Genomic DNA, 18,885 nt, shown 5'->3' on the forward strand with positions numbered 1-18,885 from the left:
AGAGGGGATTTTGTAGGCCTTGTAGCCAAAGGGAGGTGGGCTGGTACAGGAGTTCTGATGATGGAGAGGAAGCCACAACACAACACGTGCTTAATGACCTAAGAGCAGACAGAGTGGGAGGGTGGCAGCAAAAGATTCCTGGTTAGGGCAGAGTTCTTAGAGTTGGTTCAGACACAGAAGGGACCTGAGTCACCAATTTAAGCATGAATGTTGGGACCCCAGAACCTCTGGACCACATTCTGGGCTAAGTGACACTGATAACTCAGATCTGGATCCTCATCGGTCCAAATAGAAACTGCATACAAGCCATGCAGAGTCCCTTGTACTAATAGGAAGTAACTCCAGGTCTGTCTCGAAAGATTATTGCCAGAGGGACAACAGATGGAGTGGCTGGACCTGAGCCACACCTGAGAAGCAGCAGCTGGCCCCCAAGATATGCCGCTACCCTGAGCCTAACCATGCAATTCTAACTGCAAAGTGCACACAGGGCTTGGTCAGAATAGCCAGTTGTATACTCTTCTGAGTACATGAGAAGCAGCAACCAGTAAGGACAGCATCACAACAGAAGCCCTGAGTAGCCCTATGCAAAGATCTAGCAAAGTAATGGGAAAAATGTCATATTGCATGAACTGCCAATTGTGTAAAATGGGCTTGTATGGTCCTAACACTTGAAGAGGCTTACTGAGCAAGGGCTCACTGCCCGACTTGCATAGAGACCAAAACTATGGCACCAGCTTTTGGAAAATGAGCTTTATTTCAGGATACAGGAGGCAAGGCTCTCCAATCTGTTTCCCTGACCTGGGATTTGGTGAAACTTTTTTGAGTTAGGGAGCACGGGTTGGTATGTGGAAGTGTTGATGGCGCAGGTTTGTACTGGAGGGTTTTAGAACTTGGCCATTTATGGTAAGGTATGGTAAAGTGGGCTTTAGTACCAGATCTTCTGGACAATGGACTCTTCACTTCTGAAAGGGCCCAGCATTCAGATTCCAGTTGTGTCCAGGTTCTTTGGTCCCATGATGGGGTGGGGGAGAGGAGAAACTCTGGTTTCTGGTGTTATTAGAGGTCACTTTTCTCCTCTGTGTATGCTTCCTTCAGCTGCGTGAATTGAGGTTTTGTTCTGTTCTCTGAAAAACAACTCTTATCTTGCTATCCACAGAGTAGGGCCAGTTTGGGCTGGTTCTGCCATTACAAGGCCACAGACTCTAAATGTGAGTGGGAGCCCGTGCTGTCTGTTATTTTTTATGAAGGTCATTTCGAGCTGAGCCAGTACTCAGAAAGAAGAGGCCTAACTACTAGCAGTTAGGCAGTCAGCCCTTGACTTGTCTTCCTCTTTTTGAAATACTTTCTCTTTTAACAGGGCATCAAGATGGCCCTACTGCATGTCCTGGCAAAGGGAGAAACGCTGGGACAGGAGCCAGGATTCCCACATGGGAAAAAGTGTATTCCACTGCGGACAAAAGGATGGGATGTTCAGGTTTGGGCTAGGATAAGGGCTGGCCAAGGGTGAAGGGAGGGTGTTTAAGCTCCTAGCCCTATGACAATCAGGTGCCCCCAGCTGACAGTGACACGAGACATACACACACAGTTCTGCTGACAACTAGCACTTTATTAGTGAGATGCTGTGGTCTGTGAAAGGGGAAGCCGGGATAGACAGGACACCACCCATCTCAGGGGACTTTCCTGGACATCAGGCGTTCCCTCCATGCAGGTTTAGAGGAAACACCTTCATGGGTAAAATCCCCAGAGGGCAGCGCTGTGATTGCCAAGTAGCAGGGATAGGAGGGGCATCTTAGGTAGAGCTGGGCCCCTGGGACAGCAGGGCTTCGATGTCAGGCTCAATGTCGATGGTCAGAAAGCGGCGGCTGTACCTGCGCACAGGCACACCATCTGGGCCCACCAGGAACTTCTCGAAGTTCCAGGAGACATCGTTGCGGCATACTGGAGACCAGGTGATGAACTTGGGGTCGGTCATGAGGGCAGTGGTGTCGTCACTGGGAGTGGGCAGGGCCTCACGAAGAAAGGCGAAGAGCGGGTGCGCCTTTGAGCCGTTCACGTCACATTTCTCAAAGAGCATGAAGTTGGGCTCGAACCCGCCTCCTGGTCGGACATACTTGAGGCAGTTCAGGATCTCCTCGTTCTTCGCGTTCTCCTATGGGAGGGAAGAGCAGCTGGGACCCGGGGCTGCGAGGGGAGGGTAAGCCTTCTGACCATAAACATGGGAGTTTTTCCATTAGTTACTGGGCTGTTACCTTTCCTGCGCAACCCCAGGGTGGGCCTGAACCCCAGCCAGGACGAAGTCTGGAGGAAGGCAAGTCGGTGGCCCGTCTCTCCGCGCCCAGGGCGCACGATCACCGGGCCCAGACGGGCGTCCGCCTGCGCTCCCAACCCTGGTCGCAAGCCCACCCACGCCCCGCCCGGCCCCGCGCACCTGATACCCAAACTGGTTGCACGGGAAGCCCAGCACGACCAGGCCCCGGGGCCCGAGGCGCCGCTGCAGCTCATTCAGCTGGGTGTAGTCCCGGACCGTTGTGCCTCAGAGCGACGCCACATTCTCAATGAGCAGCACCTTGCCCCGCAGGGAGCCCAGGCTCACCGGCTCCCCGCCGGCCAGCGGGCGCGCAGAGAAGGCGTATACCGTGCGCGGGGCCGCCGCCGCTAGCGCAGCCGTGGAACGCTGAGCCGCGCACATGGCGTGGGTTTGGAGAAATAAAGGAGAGCCACGGACTAGAAAAGCACAGAGGCCTGGAGGCGCCTCCTTTTAACAGGCGGGCGGACAACGGGGGTCACATGGCGCACTTTTCCGCCCGCTCCGCCCCCTCGGCCCCGCCTCATCCGGCCTCCGCCCTCCTACGGCTGGTGACCGGCGAGGCGGGAGGGTGCGGCAGGCCGGATGCGGGAACCGCCCAGACCACCGGGCGGAGCCGCGGGCGCGTCTGGTCCCTCCGAGGCAGCTAGCGTCGGCACTTGGCAGCCGCGCTATTTACCCACCCCAGGGCCCAGGCCCGAAAGGGCTCTGGATTCTTTCTCAGTGGTTCTTCAGAGATTGGGGCCTGGCCCAAGAAGACTGGCCAACAGCAGCGTGCACTGCCTGTGGCCACACAGCCCTCCCAGCCTATGCCATGTTACTACTCCTGCAGGACATGCCCTACTGTCATGAGGTGCACAGAGCGAGTTATGACTTGTGGTGACGGTGTAGTTCGCAGCAGCCACCAAGGCAAGTTCTCTCTGCGTTGAGGCTCCGTGGTTCTAGGAAGGCTAAGTTGGAGGAGGGTGGGCAGTGCTGGGGAGCTGGGGCGGGCAGCCAGGGCTGGACTCCAAAAGCCAGCTCTTTCACTCATTTTCCTGCACTCTCGGGCTGCCCTAGACAGTGTTCACGTGCAGGCCTCTCGTCTCCCTCCGACTTATGCGCCGCAGTGCGGCACTGCCCTTACAAAGGTTTTCTGGGGTCACTGCTCAGGCCTTGACCCAGACTCGTGGAGGGGACCTCAACAGCATGCAGGCCAAGGGGACCTAGCTGATTTCAGGCCATCCTCATAAATGCCTACTCAACTTCATCTAGAGCTCAGGGTTGGAAATAAAAGGCACTGAAAGTGAACATGGAGTAGAGGAAAATAACATACTCCTAAGATCCTCCCAGAAGAATGAGTGCCCCTCAGTAGGCGGCATTCCCCACCTCATCCCACTCCGAACTTGAATGTAACGCAAGGCAATCATTTTGACCTTTTTGGGAGGAGACCGGTTAGTGCCAGATTTGGGGTGGGGGTAGGCAAGCCGGTACTTTGCACCCTGAAGGAATCTTCCAAGGTGAGTTCTCCCATTCTCCCATTCCCAGCACTGGAGAGAGCAACACAAACACCAGGATACAGGAAGTTTAGAAAACTGCCTTTATTCTATTAGTAGTTGGAAAAATTAACTGGTACAGAAAAAAAGTTCAGTCAGCTGGAGAGAAGAGAGAAACTGAGTGCCACCCAAGAGAACGGGTGGCTCCTCTGGGAGGGAACCTGGATACGGTGAGAAGAGCGAGCACTGTGAACTAGAGCCAGACCCTGCAGTCCAAGTGAGACAGGTTGTGCCACCTTCTGAAGTGTCTTAAGTGCCTCAGGCATAAAACCAAATTCCTACTTACTTAGCCCAGCTCTGGGGAAGCGGGTACTGGGATATGTGGGACTGAAAAGAGGTGATATGGTCATCTTTTATCAGAGAAACTGACAAAACGGGAATTTAAAAAATGGATTTTCCATCTGACTTTATTTTCAAATACACTTTCTTTTTGTTTTTTTGTTTTTTAAAAACCAATACACTTTCTGTGGGAATGACAAATATCAGTATTAGGAAATCCAATTATACAAAAAATACTACATCTAGTCTGGGGTAGATATATTTATTTTTGGTAACATACATTAAGCGGCACTAATTACACAGTAACTATAAGGTAACTAACATGAAACCACAGAACTGTAACTTTGCCACAGCTGCCTGGACTTGGGCCTTTCTGGCTGAGCACATTTTCAAAAAACTGGATACGCACCCCAGAGCTATGCCAATGACATCTGTTAAAAGGAATAAGCTCTGAAGTGGTGACTCACCAGAGTACCTTGCAGCTGACAGATAAAAGGCAGGACATGTTAGTTATAAAGTAGTTACAGCCTAATTCACAAAAGTTACCGTTTCTCTTTCTAGAAAGAAGCAAGAAGTTAAGAAATTCCTTGAATTAGCGCCTGGTGTGTCAGGTGGGAGTGCAGAGGAGGGCTGTTAGAGCAGTGTCATAAGGACCCTGGTGGGTCAGGTGGGTCGGACATCATTAATCAATGGTTGGCTTCTAAATACTGGTAGCAAGATGACTTCTGATTTGTAATCTTAGGTAAATTATAGATAAATGAAAAAGGCCAGTAATCATACACTAAGATTAATAAACAGCACTTCAAAATTAACCGCATGAGGGCTGTGCTTGCAGCAGGGTTTCACAAGACAAGGCACCCAGATTTTTTCTTTCCACGTCTGGCTTGCAGAGCAGCTCTTGTGGCCATTTCAAAAACCTCCCTCACTCCATCTTTGGTCTTTGCTGAGCACTCCATGTACCCAAAAGCACCAATCCTGTTTGCCATATCTCTGCCTTCTTCTGGCTTTACTGGCTCCTAGCAAAAAGAGAGCATTTTTAGTTAACAGTGTTACATACATATAGTAAGTAAGTGTAGAGTATTCAAATTCAGCTAAAAGACTTCTTTTAAAAAGCTGCCAAACTCCCAGACTTGAGTTCCGTCTCATGATACTCGTATGTGGGGACTGACCCCCACCCCCACTATAAAATCCCTATCAAACGAGCTCTTCTCTGTGAAGTAGAGTGAAAGAGGGAGAGGCCAGAGAAGCCCTGGAGGGCTGCGGGAATCAAGGGCAAAATTATTCAAGCTGTTGACCCAAGGTAAGCCTTTGGGTCTTCTTAGTTAGCTTCACAGAGGACTGAATGCGCAGGGAAGGAAACAGATCATGACTTTGACATATAGACAGAGAAACTTCAGTGGGAGAACCTGGACTAAGACTTCAAGGCATTTCTCCTTTAATGGGGAAGTCCTCTACCACTGGGCCACCTGTCTTCTCAGAAGCCAAGATGTCACCTTCAAAATCACTTTTATAAAGGCATTAGGGATTTCCTAATCCTTCAGTTGCCACCAAGTTATCTTTGGCCTCACATATATAGAGATAGTAACTAGAGAGAGAAATCAAAAGCCTGATAAAGTTCCTGAATCTGGAGTGCTGACTACTGCTTTGATGGTCCCATCTTAGGCAGGCAATCTTTAAGGGCACAGCACTACCTCACAGGAGAGGTTCCATCTCTAATAACTAGGGAGTGTTAGGGACCCTCTGTATAGGCCCAAGTCAATAAGGGCCAGATGGACAGAGAGAGGCTTCTGAGACTCTCTGAAACAGCTAGGCCTGTGAGGGCTTCTGCTGGTTTCTCCCTGAACCTCCAACCTTGGGGCCTGGGTTCAAGAATGCTAAAGGAAGACAGAGCCCTGCCCCAGACCATACCTGCTTCATCTTGGCTAGCTCCCGCCTTGTGTGCTCATCATTTCGAAGATCCTTCTTGTTCCCAACCAGGATGATGGGCACGTTCGGACAGAAATGCTTGACTTCCGGAGTCCATTTTTCTGGGATGTTTTCTGAAAGAGGCAAATTGCACATACTTTAGGGATACATACAATTCTATCTTGAAGAATCTCCAAGACCCCTAGTTAAATTACAAAAAATCTTCTTGAGAAGTATGCTGGGCATTTAATGGAATCCACCAGTTTCAAAACTACAAAAAAGGTAAAATCTAACCTCCCTTCTCTCCCACCAAGGAGTTCAGCTCTTCTGGAGATATGTCCCACGTCAAGGCTCTGGAGGAGAAAAGGATCCAGAACATAGGATAGCTCCACAATGGTGCCACCTGCCACAAGGAAGAAGCCTCCCTACCAGCCATGCATGTCACTGTTGGCAGATGATTCTGACCACATCTTACAGGAGTCCTCATTCTGCAGCTACAGCTGGCCCACGGTCCACCTGCCTTCTCTACACCTTATTCATGGACCCTCAGCATGACTCACCCTGTGGATTACTGGTATTTTGAGTGGCTTGAGTGGCTTTTGAAAATGAGTGACAACCAGTTGTAGCTTCTTACCAATACTGCAGTAATTTAAAAGGTTGTAAGCACATCATGGTGGAAGAGTGACCCGGGTTCAACCTCCCACACCCACCACCTTTAGCATCTCAGTGTCAGGATGATACTATAAAATGAGGAATACAGTAATACCTTACACAGAACATTATTTGCAGTCAATGCATACAGAGTACTCAGTATGATGATCATTTAAACAGTACTGGCTGTAATTTGAGACTGTATTTTAGGAGTAAACTGTTCATTCTCTGACTTCAAGACACATTACCAAAAGGTAGGAGTTACTGAGAACATAGAAAGATGCTCTGCCTTCTGGCTAAAAGAACACACGTAGAGAAGCTACATGAATGAGGTCAGGAAATGCTTGTAATTCAGTGTTCTGCTCTTCAGCACACAAGGCAGACAGTTGTCTGCTTCCTTTTTTCCTTTGCTATACAGCAGCTACAGGGTCAATCACTAATGTGACAACTTGAAACTCAAAGCCTTATTCCAGAACAAAGGGGTTCCCAAAGAAGTGCAGTGTCTCAGTCTTCAGAGCCATAAAGAGAAAAGGGGTCAGCATAGCTAACAGTGAAGCTAAATACCCTCAGCACTAAATCTTGCTCTTATCTCTGCACCCTGTGGTCAGTTTTCAGTTCAGCTGCAACAGCAATCACTTTAAAGGGTAGGTGAGATCACATCGGTCCTTTGTTTAAACCTTCCCTATCTCACTCATGATGAAAGGAGAGGTACACATCGTTAACCACACAGCTCTGCAACCTTCACTCCTGCTCCCTCTGCTACAGCTACACTGGACTCCTTCCTTCCTCTTCCTGCCTCTGACTTTGTACCTGCTGTTCCCCCTGCCTGGGCAGTTCTTTTGTTGGGTATCTGTATTGGCCTCCCTCACCTACTTTAGGTCTCTGCTCAGAAGTCACCTTTTCAGTGAGGTTGCTGACCATCCTGTGCTCTAAAAGAGCATACTGTCTTAGCCCTTTCCATACCTAGCCCTACGAATGTTATTTATACCATTTCTTGCAACTGGATTTAAAGTTGTTTTTGTTCTTCTGCCTCCCTGTATCTACAATATAAAGTCCATAAGTAGGCCCTCAATAATTATTTGCTTGAATGTATGAAATTAATACTCCAGTAGTTCCTCCACCCCCTGGAATTGAGAATACGTAAAATGAAAATGAATTCCCTCTGACTTGTCTTCACCTTTCATGAATAATTTTAAAACTTAATTTTTTACTTTTTAATTCAGTGATGGCAATCACCTATAATCCCTTCCACCCTCAAAGTAATCTGATCACATCAGGCACATTACTTCACATGGATTTACAATGGGGTATTTTAACAGCCTTTGGGAATTCCATAAGGCTAGAGAAAAGGAATCCTTATCTAGATCAGGGATCAGCAAATGAATCTTGCCTAGAGTCTATAAGTAAAGTTTCATTAGAAGAGAGCCAAGCTCATTCATTTATATATTTTCTATGACTACTTTAGTGCTACAGTAGCAGAGTTGAGTAGTTGTGGCAAAGTTCAGTAGATGCAGCAGAGAACACATGACCAACAAAGCCTAAAATATTTAATATTTAGCCTTTTATAGAAGTGTGCTGACCCCAGGTCGCAACTAGAATCTAGACTCTAGACCAACTGCCAGTGCGACAGCAGAGGTTCCAAAAAGTAAACTATCGTCACAGGGTTGGCCAGCAACAGGGCTGAAACTTGCACACCAACATTCTGATTGCTGATGAAACTTGTTATGCTACACCTAGACTCAGAGCCGTGGTATAACACTCAACCAGGTAAAACAATCTGGCATTAGGTTGACATTAACTTTTCATTTTCTTGATACAGACTTCTGAGCTCCCATGAACACATTTTACTGTGGCAAACTACTGGTGGAATTCTTCCCCTTTCCTAGCCAAGATAAGAGAATTTTTAAAGGCCTTTGGCAAAACCAAGCTAGTTTAGTCAGCTTCGGAAAGGGGCCCCACCTACCTATCACAGTCTTGTAATGACCATCAGTGAAGGCACAGCATTCTCCAACATCAGACCCTATTATCTCCAGTTGTGTTTGTACTTCAGAGAGGGAGATTAATCTCTCTTTGCCTCTTTACTTTCTACCTCTGCTCTCCTCCCTAGGACCTGCCCTCTGGGGGAGGAGAGAGCAAGAAACAAGTCATAATAAACAGACAGAGGTTAAAAGCTGAAGACTTCCTTCAAGATTAGGAGACACATTTCCCCTCTCCCGTCCTCCAGGAGACACATTTTTAAAAGAAAAGTGAGACTGATAAAGAATAGTTTTTTTGCCCTAAAGGTATTTTTGTCCCTATAGGATTATACCTTGGATGATCAGACAAACAAAGGGCACACAGTCCTGCTCATTTCTATAGGATTTAGGTAAAGTCCATGATGTGTGTGTGTGTGTCTGAGGGGAAGGTGTCACATGACACTGTTTTCCCTGTGGCCTAAAGCTCTGCCCCCGACTACAAGGCCTTCCAACAGGCCCCTAAAGGAAGCCAGACTAATTTGAAAACCCAAACTAAAACACAACTGTTAAAAACAAACCAAAGTAAAGCAATAGCAGAGAGCACCCACTTTGTCTCAGTTCTGGGAGACACCACACAGGGGGTTCAATCTCAACTTGGCTCTTGGGCTACATGACCTTGAGCAAGTGGTTCAAAGTCTCAGAGCACCCCCTAGTACTGTCCCTGAATTGAGTACAAGCATGGAATAGAAAGGGTTGCTCTAACCCTATCTCCCTAGCAACAGCCCAGGCCACCAGCAGTCCCTTAATGACTGTTTGTGTTAATAATGACAATACCCTTGGCCCACCTGCTGCCCTGTAAAAACAGAGCAAACATCAGGCTGCAGCACTACTCACCTAAACTATCAGGGCTGTCAATGGAGAAACACATCAGTATAACATCGGTATCCGGGTAGGAGAGGGGCCTCAAGCGATCATAATCTTCCTGCCCAGCTGTGTCCCACAAAGCCAACTCTACCTGTGATAGGAAAAATAAACACGAGAGTGCAAGTTAATCCTATTACTTACTTTCAGAATAAGTAACACCTACCGTAGTGCCTTCAAATGAAAAACTGTCCAAAATAGTAAAATAAAGGAGTGTTCAATTTTGTTAGAATCAAGCCTGAAGGTAGAAAGGGTATTTAAATTGTTTTAGATTGCCGTTGGTTACTTTATAGACCCCTGATGTGAACCATAAAATGGTTTAAACCACTTCACAAATGAAAGTGGCTCAAAGATTAGGCAGCTTACTTATGCTCAGAGAACTATTAAGACAACCTATAATGAGGGACCCTAGAATTCTAAGCAGCTGGCCTAATGTGCTTTCCACACACAGTCCTACAAAATGAAGCTAAGTAATACTGGGACAGAAAAGGGTAGTAGGTAAAGAAGGAACATGAAAAGGAAGAAAGGAGATGGTATTATGGAAGCCAATAAATTAGCACTATGAGACATGTGACTGAATGCCCAAGAGGACTGAGTGTGTTGGAGAAGAGCTCCTTGTTCTAGTTTTCTTTTCAGCTGACCCATTTGCAGTGAGAATTTCATTCCTCTTCAAAAGATGTACAGGAATCTGGGTAAAATATTATTTTGATAACAAAACGGAGCAGAATAGGGAAAAAATATATATTCTAATTCCAGAAAAGCATTGCCCCACTTTTTCCAATGGGCTTTCAGGGCAGACATGGGGACCACTGTTCTCAACACCAGTGACAGGTAATTGAAGCAACTGTAGCAGCCTGTTTCTGTTAAAGTAAAAAAAAAAAAAAAAAGTGAGGATGCTGTTTAAATGTCACACTGCTGGTGGTGTAGATCAGTATGACCCTCTGAGAAACATAGATCGATAAGGATCTGTTGACCTAGTATCTCATACTTCAGCACTTAATGAAATACTATGACAGGAAAAAAAGTCCATGCATATGAAGAGGTTCATTTTAGTTATTATCCATTTGGCAACAAACTAAATTTCAAATATAAAGATGGAAAGAACACATATTCTAAAGCTTCCCTACATGAAATGTGAAATGAATGTGGACAAAGTCTAGATGGTAACAGTTAAAAATGAACAAAACTGAGCTAAAAGGCAGGAGGAGAATGGATTTCTCACTCTAACATTTTTGTTATATTATGTACTGAAAAGACAAAAAGGCCTAATTTTCTCTAGGCTCTATGAGTAGTCTAACATGCAAAATAGTACCAGTTGTTACAGAAAGTATACTCACCTGCTTTCCATCCACTTCAATATCTGCCACATAGTTCTCAAATACCGTAGGTACATACACCTCCGGGAACTGGTCCTTGCTAAAGACAATGAGCAAGCAAGTCTTGCCACAGGCTCCATCACCAACTATCACCAATTTCTTCCGGATAGCAGCCATTGCTGAAACATAAGACAAAAGTGTTGTCTAGAATGTACAAGAAGCCATAATAGCTTCAGGCTATGACCCACTTTTCTGATCATGGGGGACACCAAAATACAAAATGCTAGTACACCTTTCCACTTAGCACCAAAAAGTCATACCAAAACCCTATAACTAACATTATACTTAATGGTGAAAAGATTGAAAACTTTCCCTCAGGATCAGAAAAAAGTCAAGGATGTCCACTCTTGCCATTTCTATCTAACATAATACAGGAGGTTCTAGCAATTAGGAAAGAAGATGAAATAAAAGCATCCAGATTAGGAAAGAAGAAGTAAAATTATCTTAATGTGCAGATGACATGATCTTATGTATGGGAAATCCTAAAGAACTCACTAAAAAAAATTAGAACTAATAAATCCAACCAGGTTGCAGGATACAAGATGAACATACAAAAATCAATTGTATTTCTATACCCCAGCAATGAACAAATTGAAAATAAAATTAAGAAAACAATTTATTACAACAGCATCAAAAATAATAGGAATACATTTTTAAAATGAAGTCAAAACATACTCTGAAAACAAAACAAAAAAACCACTGTTGAGAGAAATTAAAGACCTAAATAAATGGAAAGATGTTCATGTTTATGGGTTTAAAGACAACACTGTAAAATGGCAATATCCTCCAAATTAACCTACAGATTCAACACAATCCCTATCAAGACCCTGGCTAGTTTCTTTTCAGAAACTGACAATGAATGGATCAGAAAATGCATGTGGAAATTCAATGGACCAAAAATGGCCAAAACAATCTTGAAAAAGAAGAGCAAACCTGCAGGACTCATACTTCCTGATTTCAAAACTTACTACAAAGCTACAGTAATTAGGACAGTGTTGCGCTGCCATAAAGACAGACATATAGACTAATGGAGTAGAACTGAGAGTCCAGAAGTAAGCCCTCACATTTAGGGTCAAGCAAATTTCAACAAGGATGCCAAGACAATCCAACAGAAGAAAAACAGTCTTTTCAACAACAAATGGAGCTGAAACAACTGAATAGTTACATTCTAAAGGAGTAAGAACCATACCTCACATCATTTAGAAAAATTAACTCAAAACAGATTATAGACCCAATCTAAGAGCTTCTTACCTTAAGATAGTTTTTAGTTTTTAAAAAATGCAGTAAAATATACACAATATTTACCATTTTAACAATTTAAATGAACAGTTTAGTAGCATTACATATATTCAAGATTCTTGTATAACCATCACCACCATCCATTTCCAGAACTTATTTTCACTTTTCAAAAATGAAATTCTAGCATGGGTGGTTCAGTGGTAGAATTTTTGCCTGCCAAAAATGAAATTCTATATTCATTAACATTAACACCCTTTACCCACCCCCGTCAACTACCATTCTACTTTCTGCCTCTGAATTTTACTACTCCAACTACCTCATGTACGTCGAATCATACAGTATTTGTAATTTTGTGACTGGCTTATTTCACTCAGCATAAAGCCTTCAAGGTTTCTTCACTTAGTAGCATGTGTTTCCTTTTAAGACTGAATAATATTCCACTGTAATGTACATACTGCATCTTGTTTATTCATTCATTGGATAGACAGCTGGGTTACTTCCACCTTTTGGCTGTTGTGAATAATATATTTATCACAATATACTGTGAATAGTACATTCACAAATACATCTATCACCAGAAAAGAAAAAAGATAAATTAAACTTCATAAAAATTCTAAAAACGTTTGTGGTTCAAGAGATAGCATCAAGGAGGGGAAGGTATAGCGCAGTGGTAGAGTGCTCGCTATGCATGCACAGGGTCCTAGGTTCAATCCCCAGTATTTCCCTGTTAAACAAATAAATAAACCTAATTACCCCCACCACTAAAATTTTTTTAATTAAAAAAAAGAGAGAGAGCTTCAAGGAAATGAAAAGACAACCCACAGAATAGGAGCAAATGTTTGCAAATAACCTATCTGATAAGGGACTTGTATCGAGAATATATAAGGAACTCTTACAACTGAACAAAAAAAAGCAGCCTAGATAGGTAGTTTGGCTCAGGCTCTCTTGTGAGGTTGCAATCGATGTAAATTTGGACTACAAATATATTAAAAATTCCTACAACTCAATAATAACAAGACAAATAATCCGATTTAAAAATGGGCAAAGGATATGACTAAATCTGATCCAGCAATTCTACTCATATACATCCAAGAGAAATGGAAACATATGTCCACACAAAATCTTGTACATGAATGTTCACAGCAGCATTATTCATCATTGTCAAAAAGAAACAAACCAAATGTCTAACAACTGATAAATGGATAAGATATGGTTTAGCTACACAATGGAATATTATTCAGCAATAAAGCGTGGGGAGTAGTTCCAATACATGCTACAACATGAACCTTGAAAACATTACAATTTGGGGAAGAAGCTAGCCACAAAAACCCACATATTGTGATTCCATTTACATGAAATGTCTAGATAAGGCAAATGCAGAGACATAAAGTATACTGGTGATTGCTGGGGGAAGGGAGTTGGGGGGAGGGAGGAACACGGAATGACTACTAATAGAACAGTGGGGTTTCTTTATTGGGTGATGAAATTTTTACAAAATGATGGTTGCACAAGTCTATGAATATTCTATACACCACTGAATTGTACACTTTAAATGGGTGAATTGTGAAGTATGTGGATATTTAGTAAAGCTATTACAAAAAAACAAACTCTCTCCATTTGGCATATAGACAAGTGGTCAACTCCATTTCCTACCATTACCTCTTAGAACAGCTCTCCAATTTTAACTTGTGCACTTTGTTGCCCAGCTACAAGATTACATTTCTTAGTTTCCCTTACATTAGGTATGGCCATGCACAAAATTTTAGACCCCGAGATGTAGTCAGTGTATTTTGTGGGATTTTCAGGAAGTCTTCCTTAACGTTGAACCCACATGCCCTTCATCCTCTTCCTTGTTCCTGCTGCTTAAACTTGGAGTCAGGGCTGTTTTCTAAATAGTAATCCTAGAATGTCAGGATGAGTGTCACTGTCTGAAGTTGGAGGAATAAAAGGTGCAAGGAGCCTAAATCCCAGATGATCTTGATGAACCACCCACCACCTCGGCCCCAGACTCCCTACTTCCACACTTCTTTTATGCGAATGAAAAATAACTGTCTTGGTTAAGGTAGTATTTTTCAGATCTCTGTTACCTACAGCAAACTAATCCTTAACGATACATACTGACAAAATCATATTATCTAAATGGAACATTTCTCAAACTGGAGTAGTGAGAAAGTCCATTGGGGTACATGAAGGAAACATTAGAAACTTTTTTTTTTTAGTCTAGAAAATGTAAGTTATCTTTAAATTTTAATACACATAAACTCATAAGCATAGGGTCCTATAATGGGAATGGCTGACACTGCCATCACTTACTTGGGAGTTTTCAGAACATCTGTGATATAATGCAATGAATTATGTACTAAGAATATACACAAAAGTTTTAACCAAATCCACAATATGATCTAGTAATTTAAAAAGTTTTTTATTTTTTGCAAAAAAAGCAAATTGAGGATTGAGGATAATACTAATAATTGGAAGCACAACAATAAGCATATACATATAAAGGGGATATGTGTTCAATCCAATTCTTTAAACAATAAGACCATGCAATCAAAACAGTACTATATTGAGAAAAGCCATTTAAACTATATAGCTCAAGCACTTTGGCCACCCATTCCACTCCTCTATCCCTCCCACCATTTTTGCTTTGGATTCCTAATAAATGTGGGACCTACTTCAAGGCCCTGTACTTATTTCACTTGTGTTTTGTCTTCCCAGACAGTAAATTACCTCAAAACAAAGGACATATCTTAAATTCTTCACAGCCTTATACAGTTCAATACTTTATTGGACAAGCAGTTGGTATTTAGTAAATCCAAAAACAAAACAAAACAAATTTTAATGTGAAAGGAGAGATACATTGCCTCATCTTCAGTCTCCTAGGAAATAATCCAGGGCATAGACACTATGAATTTCTTTAATAGAAGTCCTTCCCCTATGTTCAGTCTGACCATTAACATCTTGATAGAATTCATAAACCATTTTCTACTTTTTATCATGCTCTCAAATTCATCTCAAGGTTTTATGTACTTTACACATCTCCTCAGGCCTAACTTCGTATTGGCTTATATCCCAAGTCAAGCAACCAGGACCTTACAGGATACAAACAAAATGCATCAGGGAGTCCCTGGTTCAAAAAAAGGCTGCCATCTTTGAATAGCATCCTTCCTAGAAGGCACTCAATTCTTAAGAAATAATTCCTTGGGAGAGGGTATAGCTCAGTGGTAGAGTCTGTGTTAGCATGCACGAGGTCTTGGATTCAATCTCTAGTACCTCCATTAAAAATAAATAAATAACTAAACCTAATTACCCCCCCAATCCTTTCTCATTATAAAAAAAAAAAGAAAAAAGAAATAATCACTCTAAATCTAATGTTGCTAAGAACATACAAAATGAAAATGCCAGGGAGCAACCAAAAAGGCTCTAGAAAATTTTTCTTGGGGAACATTTTGCCCAGGAAAAGTGGAAAACCACTCTGTCTCTATTGATGACAAAGACAGAAATTACAAGTGGTTATGGGACCAAGTGAAAATGAAAGCCTACAATTACAAGCTGATTTGTGGGATGCTAGGAGTCTGGCAATACAACCTGTGTGGCTGACAAGTACAAAGTACAAACATCAGAAAATGAAACTTGCTATTTTTTTCTGAAATGACCCAGGAAATTTTACTCTAGTATCGTTTCTTTACACTTTGTTATAATCCAGTATATTTTCAAGTACATGGCTTGCCAGCTTGAGGAAGGAAACCAAGCTGAGTACTCTCTGCAGTCTTTCTGCCAGAGGTAGCATTTTCTAGGCTCAATTCAGCCTCAGATAATTCTCAAGAGCTTTGAGTAGTGGTTTATTTTTCCATATTTAAGTAACCTGTAATACTATGCAAGGACTGTATATTTCTTTTAAAAGTTCTTATTTTCTTTCCTCAGTTCAAAATCTTTAACGTAAGTTACTGTGTCACGCTCAATCAAGTCAAAAGGAGCTCTCTCATGGTGGTAAAAGGGCACAGAAAATATCCAGTCCAAGTTATGTTCTCTGCCATCACAAGACCAGCCTTTCCCAAATCACACACGCAAAAATGTGTTCTGGCTGTGGACCAAACATCAGCAAATTCTATTAAGTGATTACTGCTAACTAAACAAAGACAACCAATACTGCAATATATTTTGCATCCATACGCAAACAGAAATGGGTGCCCAAGAAAAGCAACTGATAGGTTACATGCAGTGTCCCATGTAATCCCATACTTTGTATTCAAAGGACACAAGAGTAGAGATAGAGAGTTCAGTGACTCTCAGGAGCCCATAACCACAGCCCTCCAGTGCAGCACCCCTTTCAGAGGAGATGTAGGGATCTATGTAGGCATCGCTTACTGGGTCTGGCATTACAAGACACACTCAATGAACAGCAGTTACTCCTTCCTAGGGTCTCTTCTCTCCTGCCCAGGCCTAACCTTAGGTCCTCTAGGCCCTTTCAGTGCATACAGTATTGCCGTATCTGTGGTATTCCACACCCACCCCCTATCTCTCCCTCTCTACTAGCTCCCTTCTTTCAGTCTACAATAAAGTGCAGGGTGCCCTATTTTAAAACAAGAAATCTTTCCATATCCATGTTTTCCTCTACTTACATTCCTCTCTCTGGTCTGTTTCAAAGAAAAGGTATACACTTCTGCTTGCTTCATATCCATTCACTTGCTTAAATCTGCATTCTGCCCAAACTTCTACTGAAGCTTTCTCAAAAGTCACCAATGACCTACCTTCACAAAATCCAGTCCTCATTCTCCTTGACATTTTTTTACCTTTCCTCCCAATCCTTGGCCCTTCCTCACATGATATGCAGATGTACTGCTCTCTTAAGTCTTCTGTTTCCTTAGCTTCAGCTTCCACACCTAACCATTCCCTTCAAGACTGTTTTTTACCTCACTCTCCTAATACTCTATCTCTGGGGATTCCGGTTCTTCAAATATCATTTTTATGCACATGATTCTCAAGTCTCTATCTCTGACCCAGTCCCTGTTCTCAAACTCCTGGCACACCTGAACTCTGTACTCTGCTTGCACATCAAATTCAACATCTCCAAGACATCATCCAAGCTTCTGCCAAATCTTCTCTCCCTAGTTTCATCAATCTTGGTGATGAAAACAAAATTATACTCCTAACACGCTCATTGTTTCATAGTCAATATTTCAGTTCAAGTCCTCAGTATTCCCTACCTGGAAAAAAGAAAGAATCCAACTAACTGGTTGGCTTCCTCACTTTCCTTCTATCCTGCCTGCTGCAATCAAATCCTCCATTCCTATGGCTGGGCTTCAGTCCATCATGCCTTTGCTCAAAGGCCTTTAGAAGATCCTTAATGCCAAAATCAGGTCAAGACACATCAGTTTTATCTCTATGGTCCTCTAAAATTCTAAGAGTAACCTATTTTTTCTCCCTACCTTCTCTTCATTCTTTATCACATATCTAGGTCCATTAACTGGCCTTGTAAAATTTCTCCATCTGTGTTGAAAGCAATGCTTTTTTCAAAAAAAAATATTTTTATTGAAGTATACACAATGTACCAATTTCTGGTTTATAGCACAATGCTTCAGTCATACAGGAACATACATATATTCATTTTCATATTCTTTTTCACTATAAATTACTACAAGATACTGAATATAGTTCCCTGTGCTATATAGTATAAGTTTGTTTATAAAGCAATGCTTTCTTTGATAAATGTTTTCTTTTCCCCAGAAAAGAGTAACTCACCTGTCATCTCAACTATCACCTTCTGTTCCAAAGTCTACTTTCTGGTCCTATATCTTCCACTTCCAGAAATCAGACGTTACCTCCAAGTGGGGCTTCGGACCAGTCTTGGTTCTTATACCAAGCATCCTAATCTAGGTGAGATGTGGCAGTTTATTTCTCTGTGCTTGACTCATACCCATTCCTGGGTTTAAGTTCCTTTAGGTCAGAGACTGCACTTCTGGCTTGGCCTATCCCACTTAGAGCTGTATTCCCAGCTGCCTTAATGTGGCAAGGACATGTTGAGTGGGATCCACACACAGAGGAATAAAAGCCTAAAGAAGGGGACTGGTTCCCCAAAATACTGATTTTTAAACCCTATAAAGACTCAGAAAACTGAAATTCCAATCAAACTTCCACAAGCCAAGCATTAAAACATTGAAAAAGACTTCAGTGTAGAATACTAACTGGCCCCAGACATGCCCTATACTCAGCAGAGAATTTCAATGGCATTCCTTTGAAAAGCTAGACTACCAGAGTAAATCAACCTGAAGCTACTTCTGTCTGACTTACTGGGGATGTTTCTGGAGTCTCAATATTGCAGCTTCCCATTTAGGCCTGATATACCATATATAATGTTTGCTATCTGCCTTTCAAAAGCCTTCAGTTTTAAGTACATGCTTCCTAGCATCACTGTGTTGCAGTTGGATCCTTCATGTCTAAAAACATCCCTGGAAAATGCCGTCAGAAAGCCAGGCAGCACCACAACAAAGATGCCTGCTCTTAATTTTTACTCTTCACAGGGTGACAGTGTATCAAATATATTGGGCCCAGCCTTGCCCCAATTTTCAAGACCAAGAACATTCCCAGGATGGGAACATATGCAGTATCAGTGACTGGTGCAACATCTCCAAACCAACCACAACAATGACAAATTAAGGTGGCCTGGACTTGGAGCCTGCATTGCCTCTTTTGTCTTGCTCTGTTGTCACAATTACTAT

The 18,885-nt window shown here is 42.8% G+C and overlaps 2 protein-coding genes across 2 annotated transcripts in view; both read right to left on the reverse strand.

Annotated features, from left to right (window-relative positions):
* Window positions 1–1,585: 1,585 nt before the first annotated feature.
* On the reverse strand, window positions 1,586–2,791 carry GPX1 (glutathione peroxidase 1). The gene is made up of 2 exons (XM_006220228.3): window positions 2,429–2,791; window positions 1,586–2,149 (listed from the first exon to the last, which is right to left on the reverse strand). Exons 1-2 carry the CDS (start codon window positions 2,687–2,689, stop codon window positions 1,790–1,792), a joined length of 621 nt encoding a protein of 206 aa, XP_006220290.2. The 5' UTR covers window positions 2,690–2,791; the 3' UTR covers window positions 1,586–1,789.
* Window positions 2,792–3,861: 1,070 nt separating this feature from the next.
* Window positions 3,862–18,885, reverse strand: part of RHOA (ras homolog family member A) — a 44,732-nt gene continuing 29,708 nt past the window's right edge. The window contains exons 3-6 of the mRNA XM_072941264.1: window positions 10,889–11,046; window positions 9,525–9,645; window positions 6,028–6,158; window positions 3,862–5,135 (exon numbers count right to left, since the gene is read on the reverse strand). Of these exons, the coding sequence (XP_072797365.1) occupies window positions 4,962–5,135; window positions 6,028–6,158; window positions 9,525–9,645; window positions 10,889–11,044 (582 nt within the window). The 5' untranslated portion in view covers window positions 11,045–11,046 and the 3' untranslated portion in view covers window positions 3,862–4,961. The remainder of the gene's footprint in view (window positions 5,136–6,027; window positions 6,159–9,524; window positions 9,646–10,888; window positions 11,047–18,885) is intronic.

This window comes from Vicugna pacos, chromosome 17 (assembly GCF_048564905.1).
Source record: "Vicugna pacos chromosome 17, VicPac4, whole genome shotgun sequence".
In the NCBI taxonomy this organism is placed as follows: Eukaryota; Metazoa; Chordata; class Mammalia; order Artiodactyla; family Camelidae; genus Vicugna; species Vicugna pacos.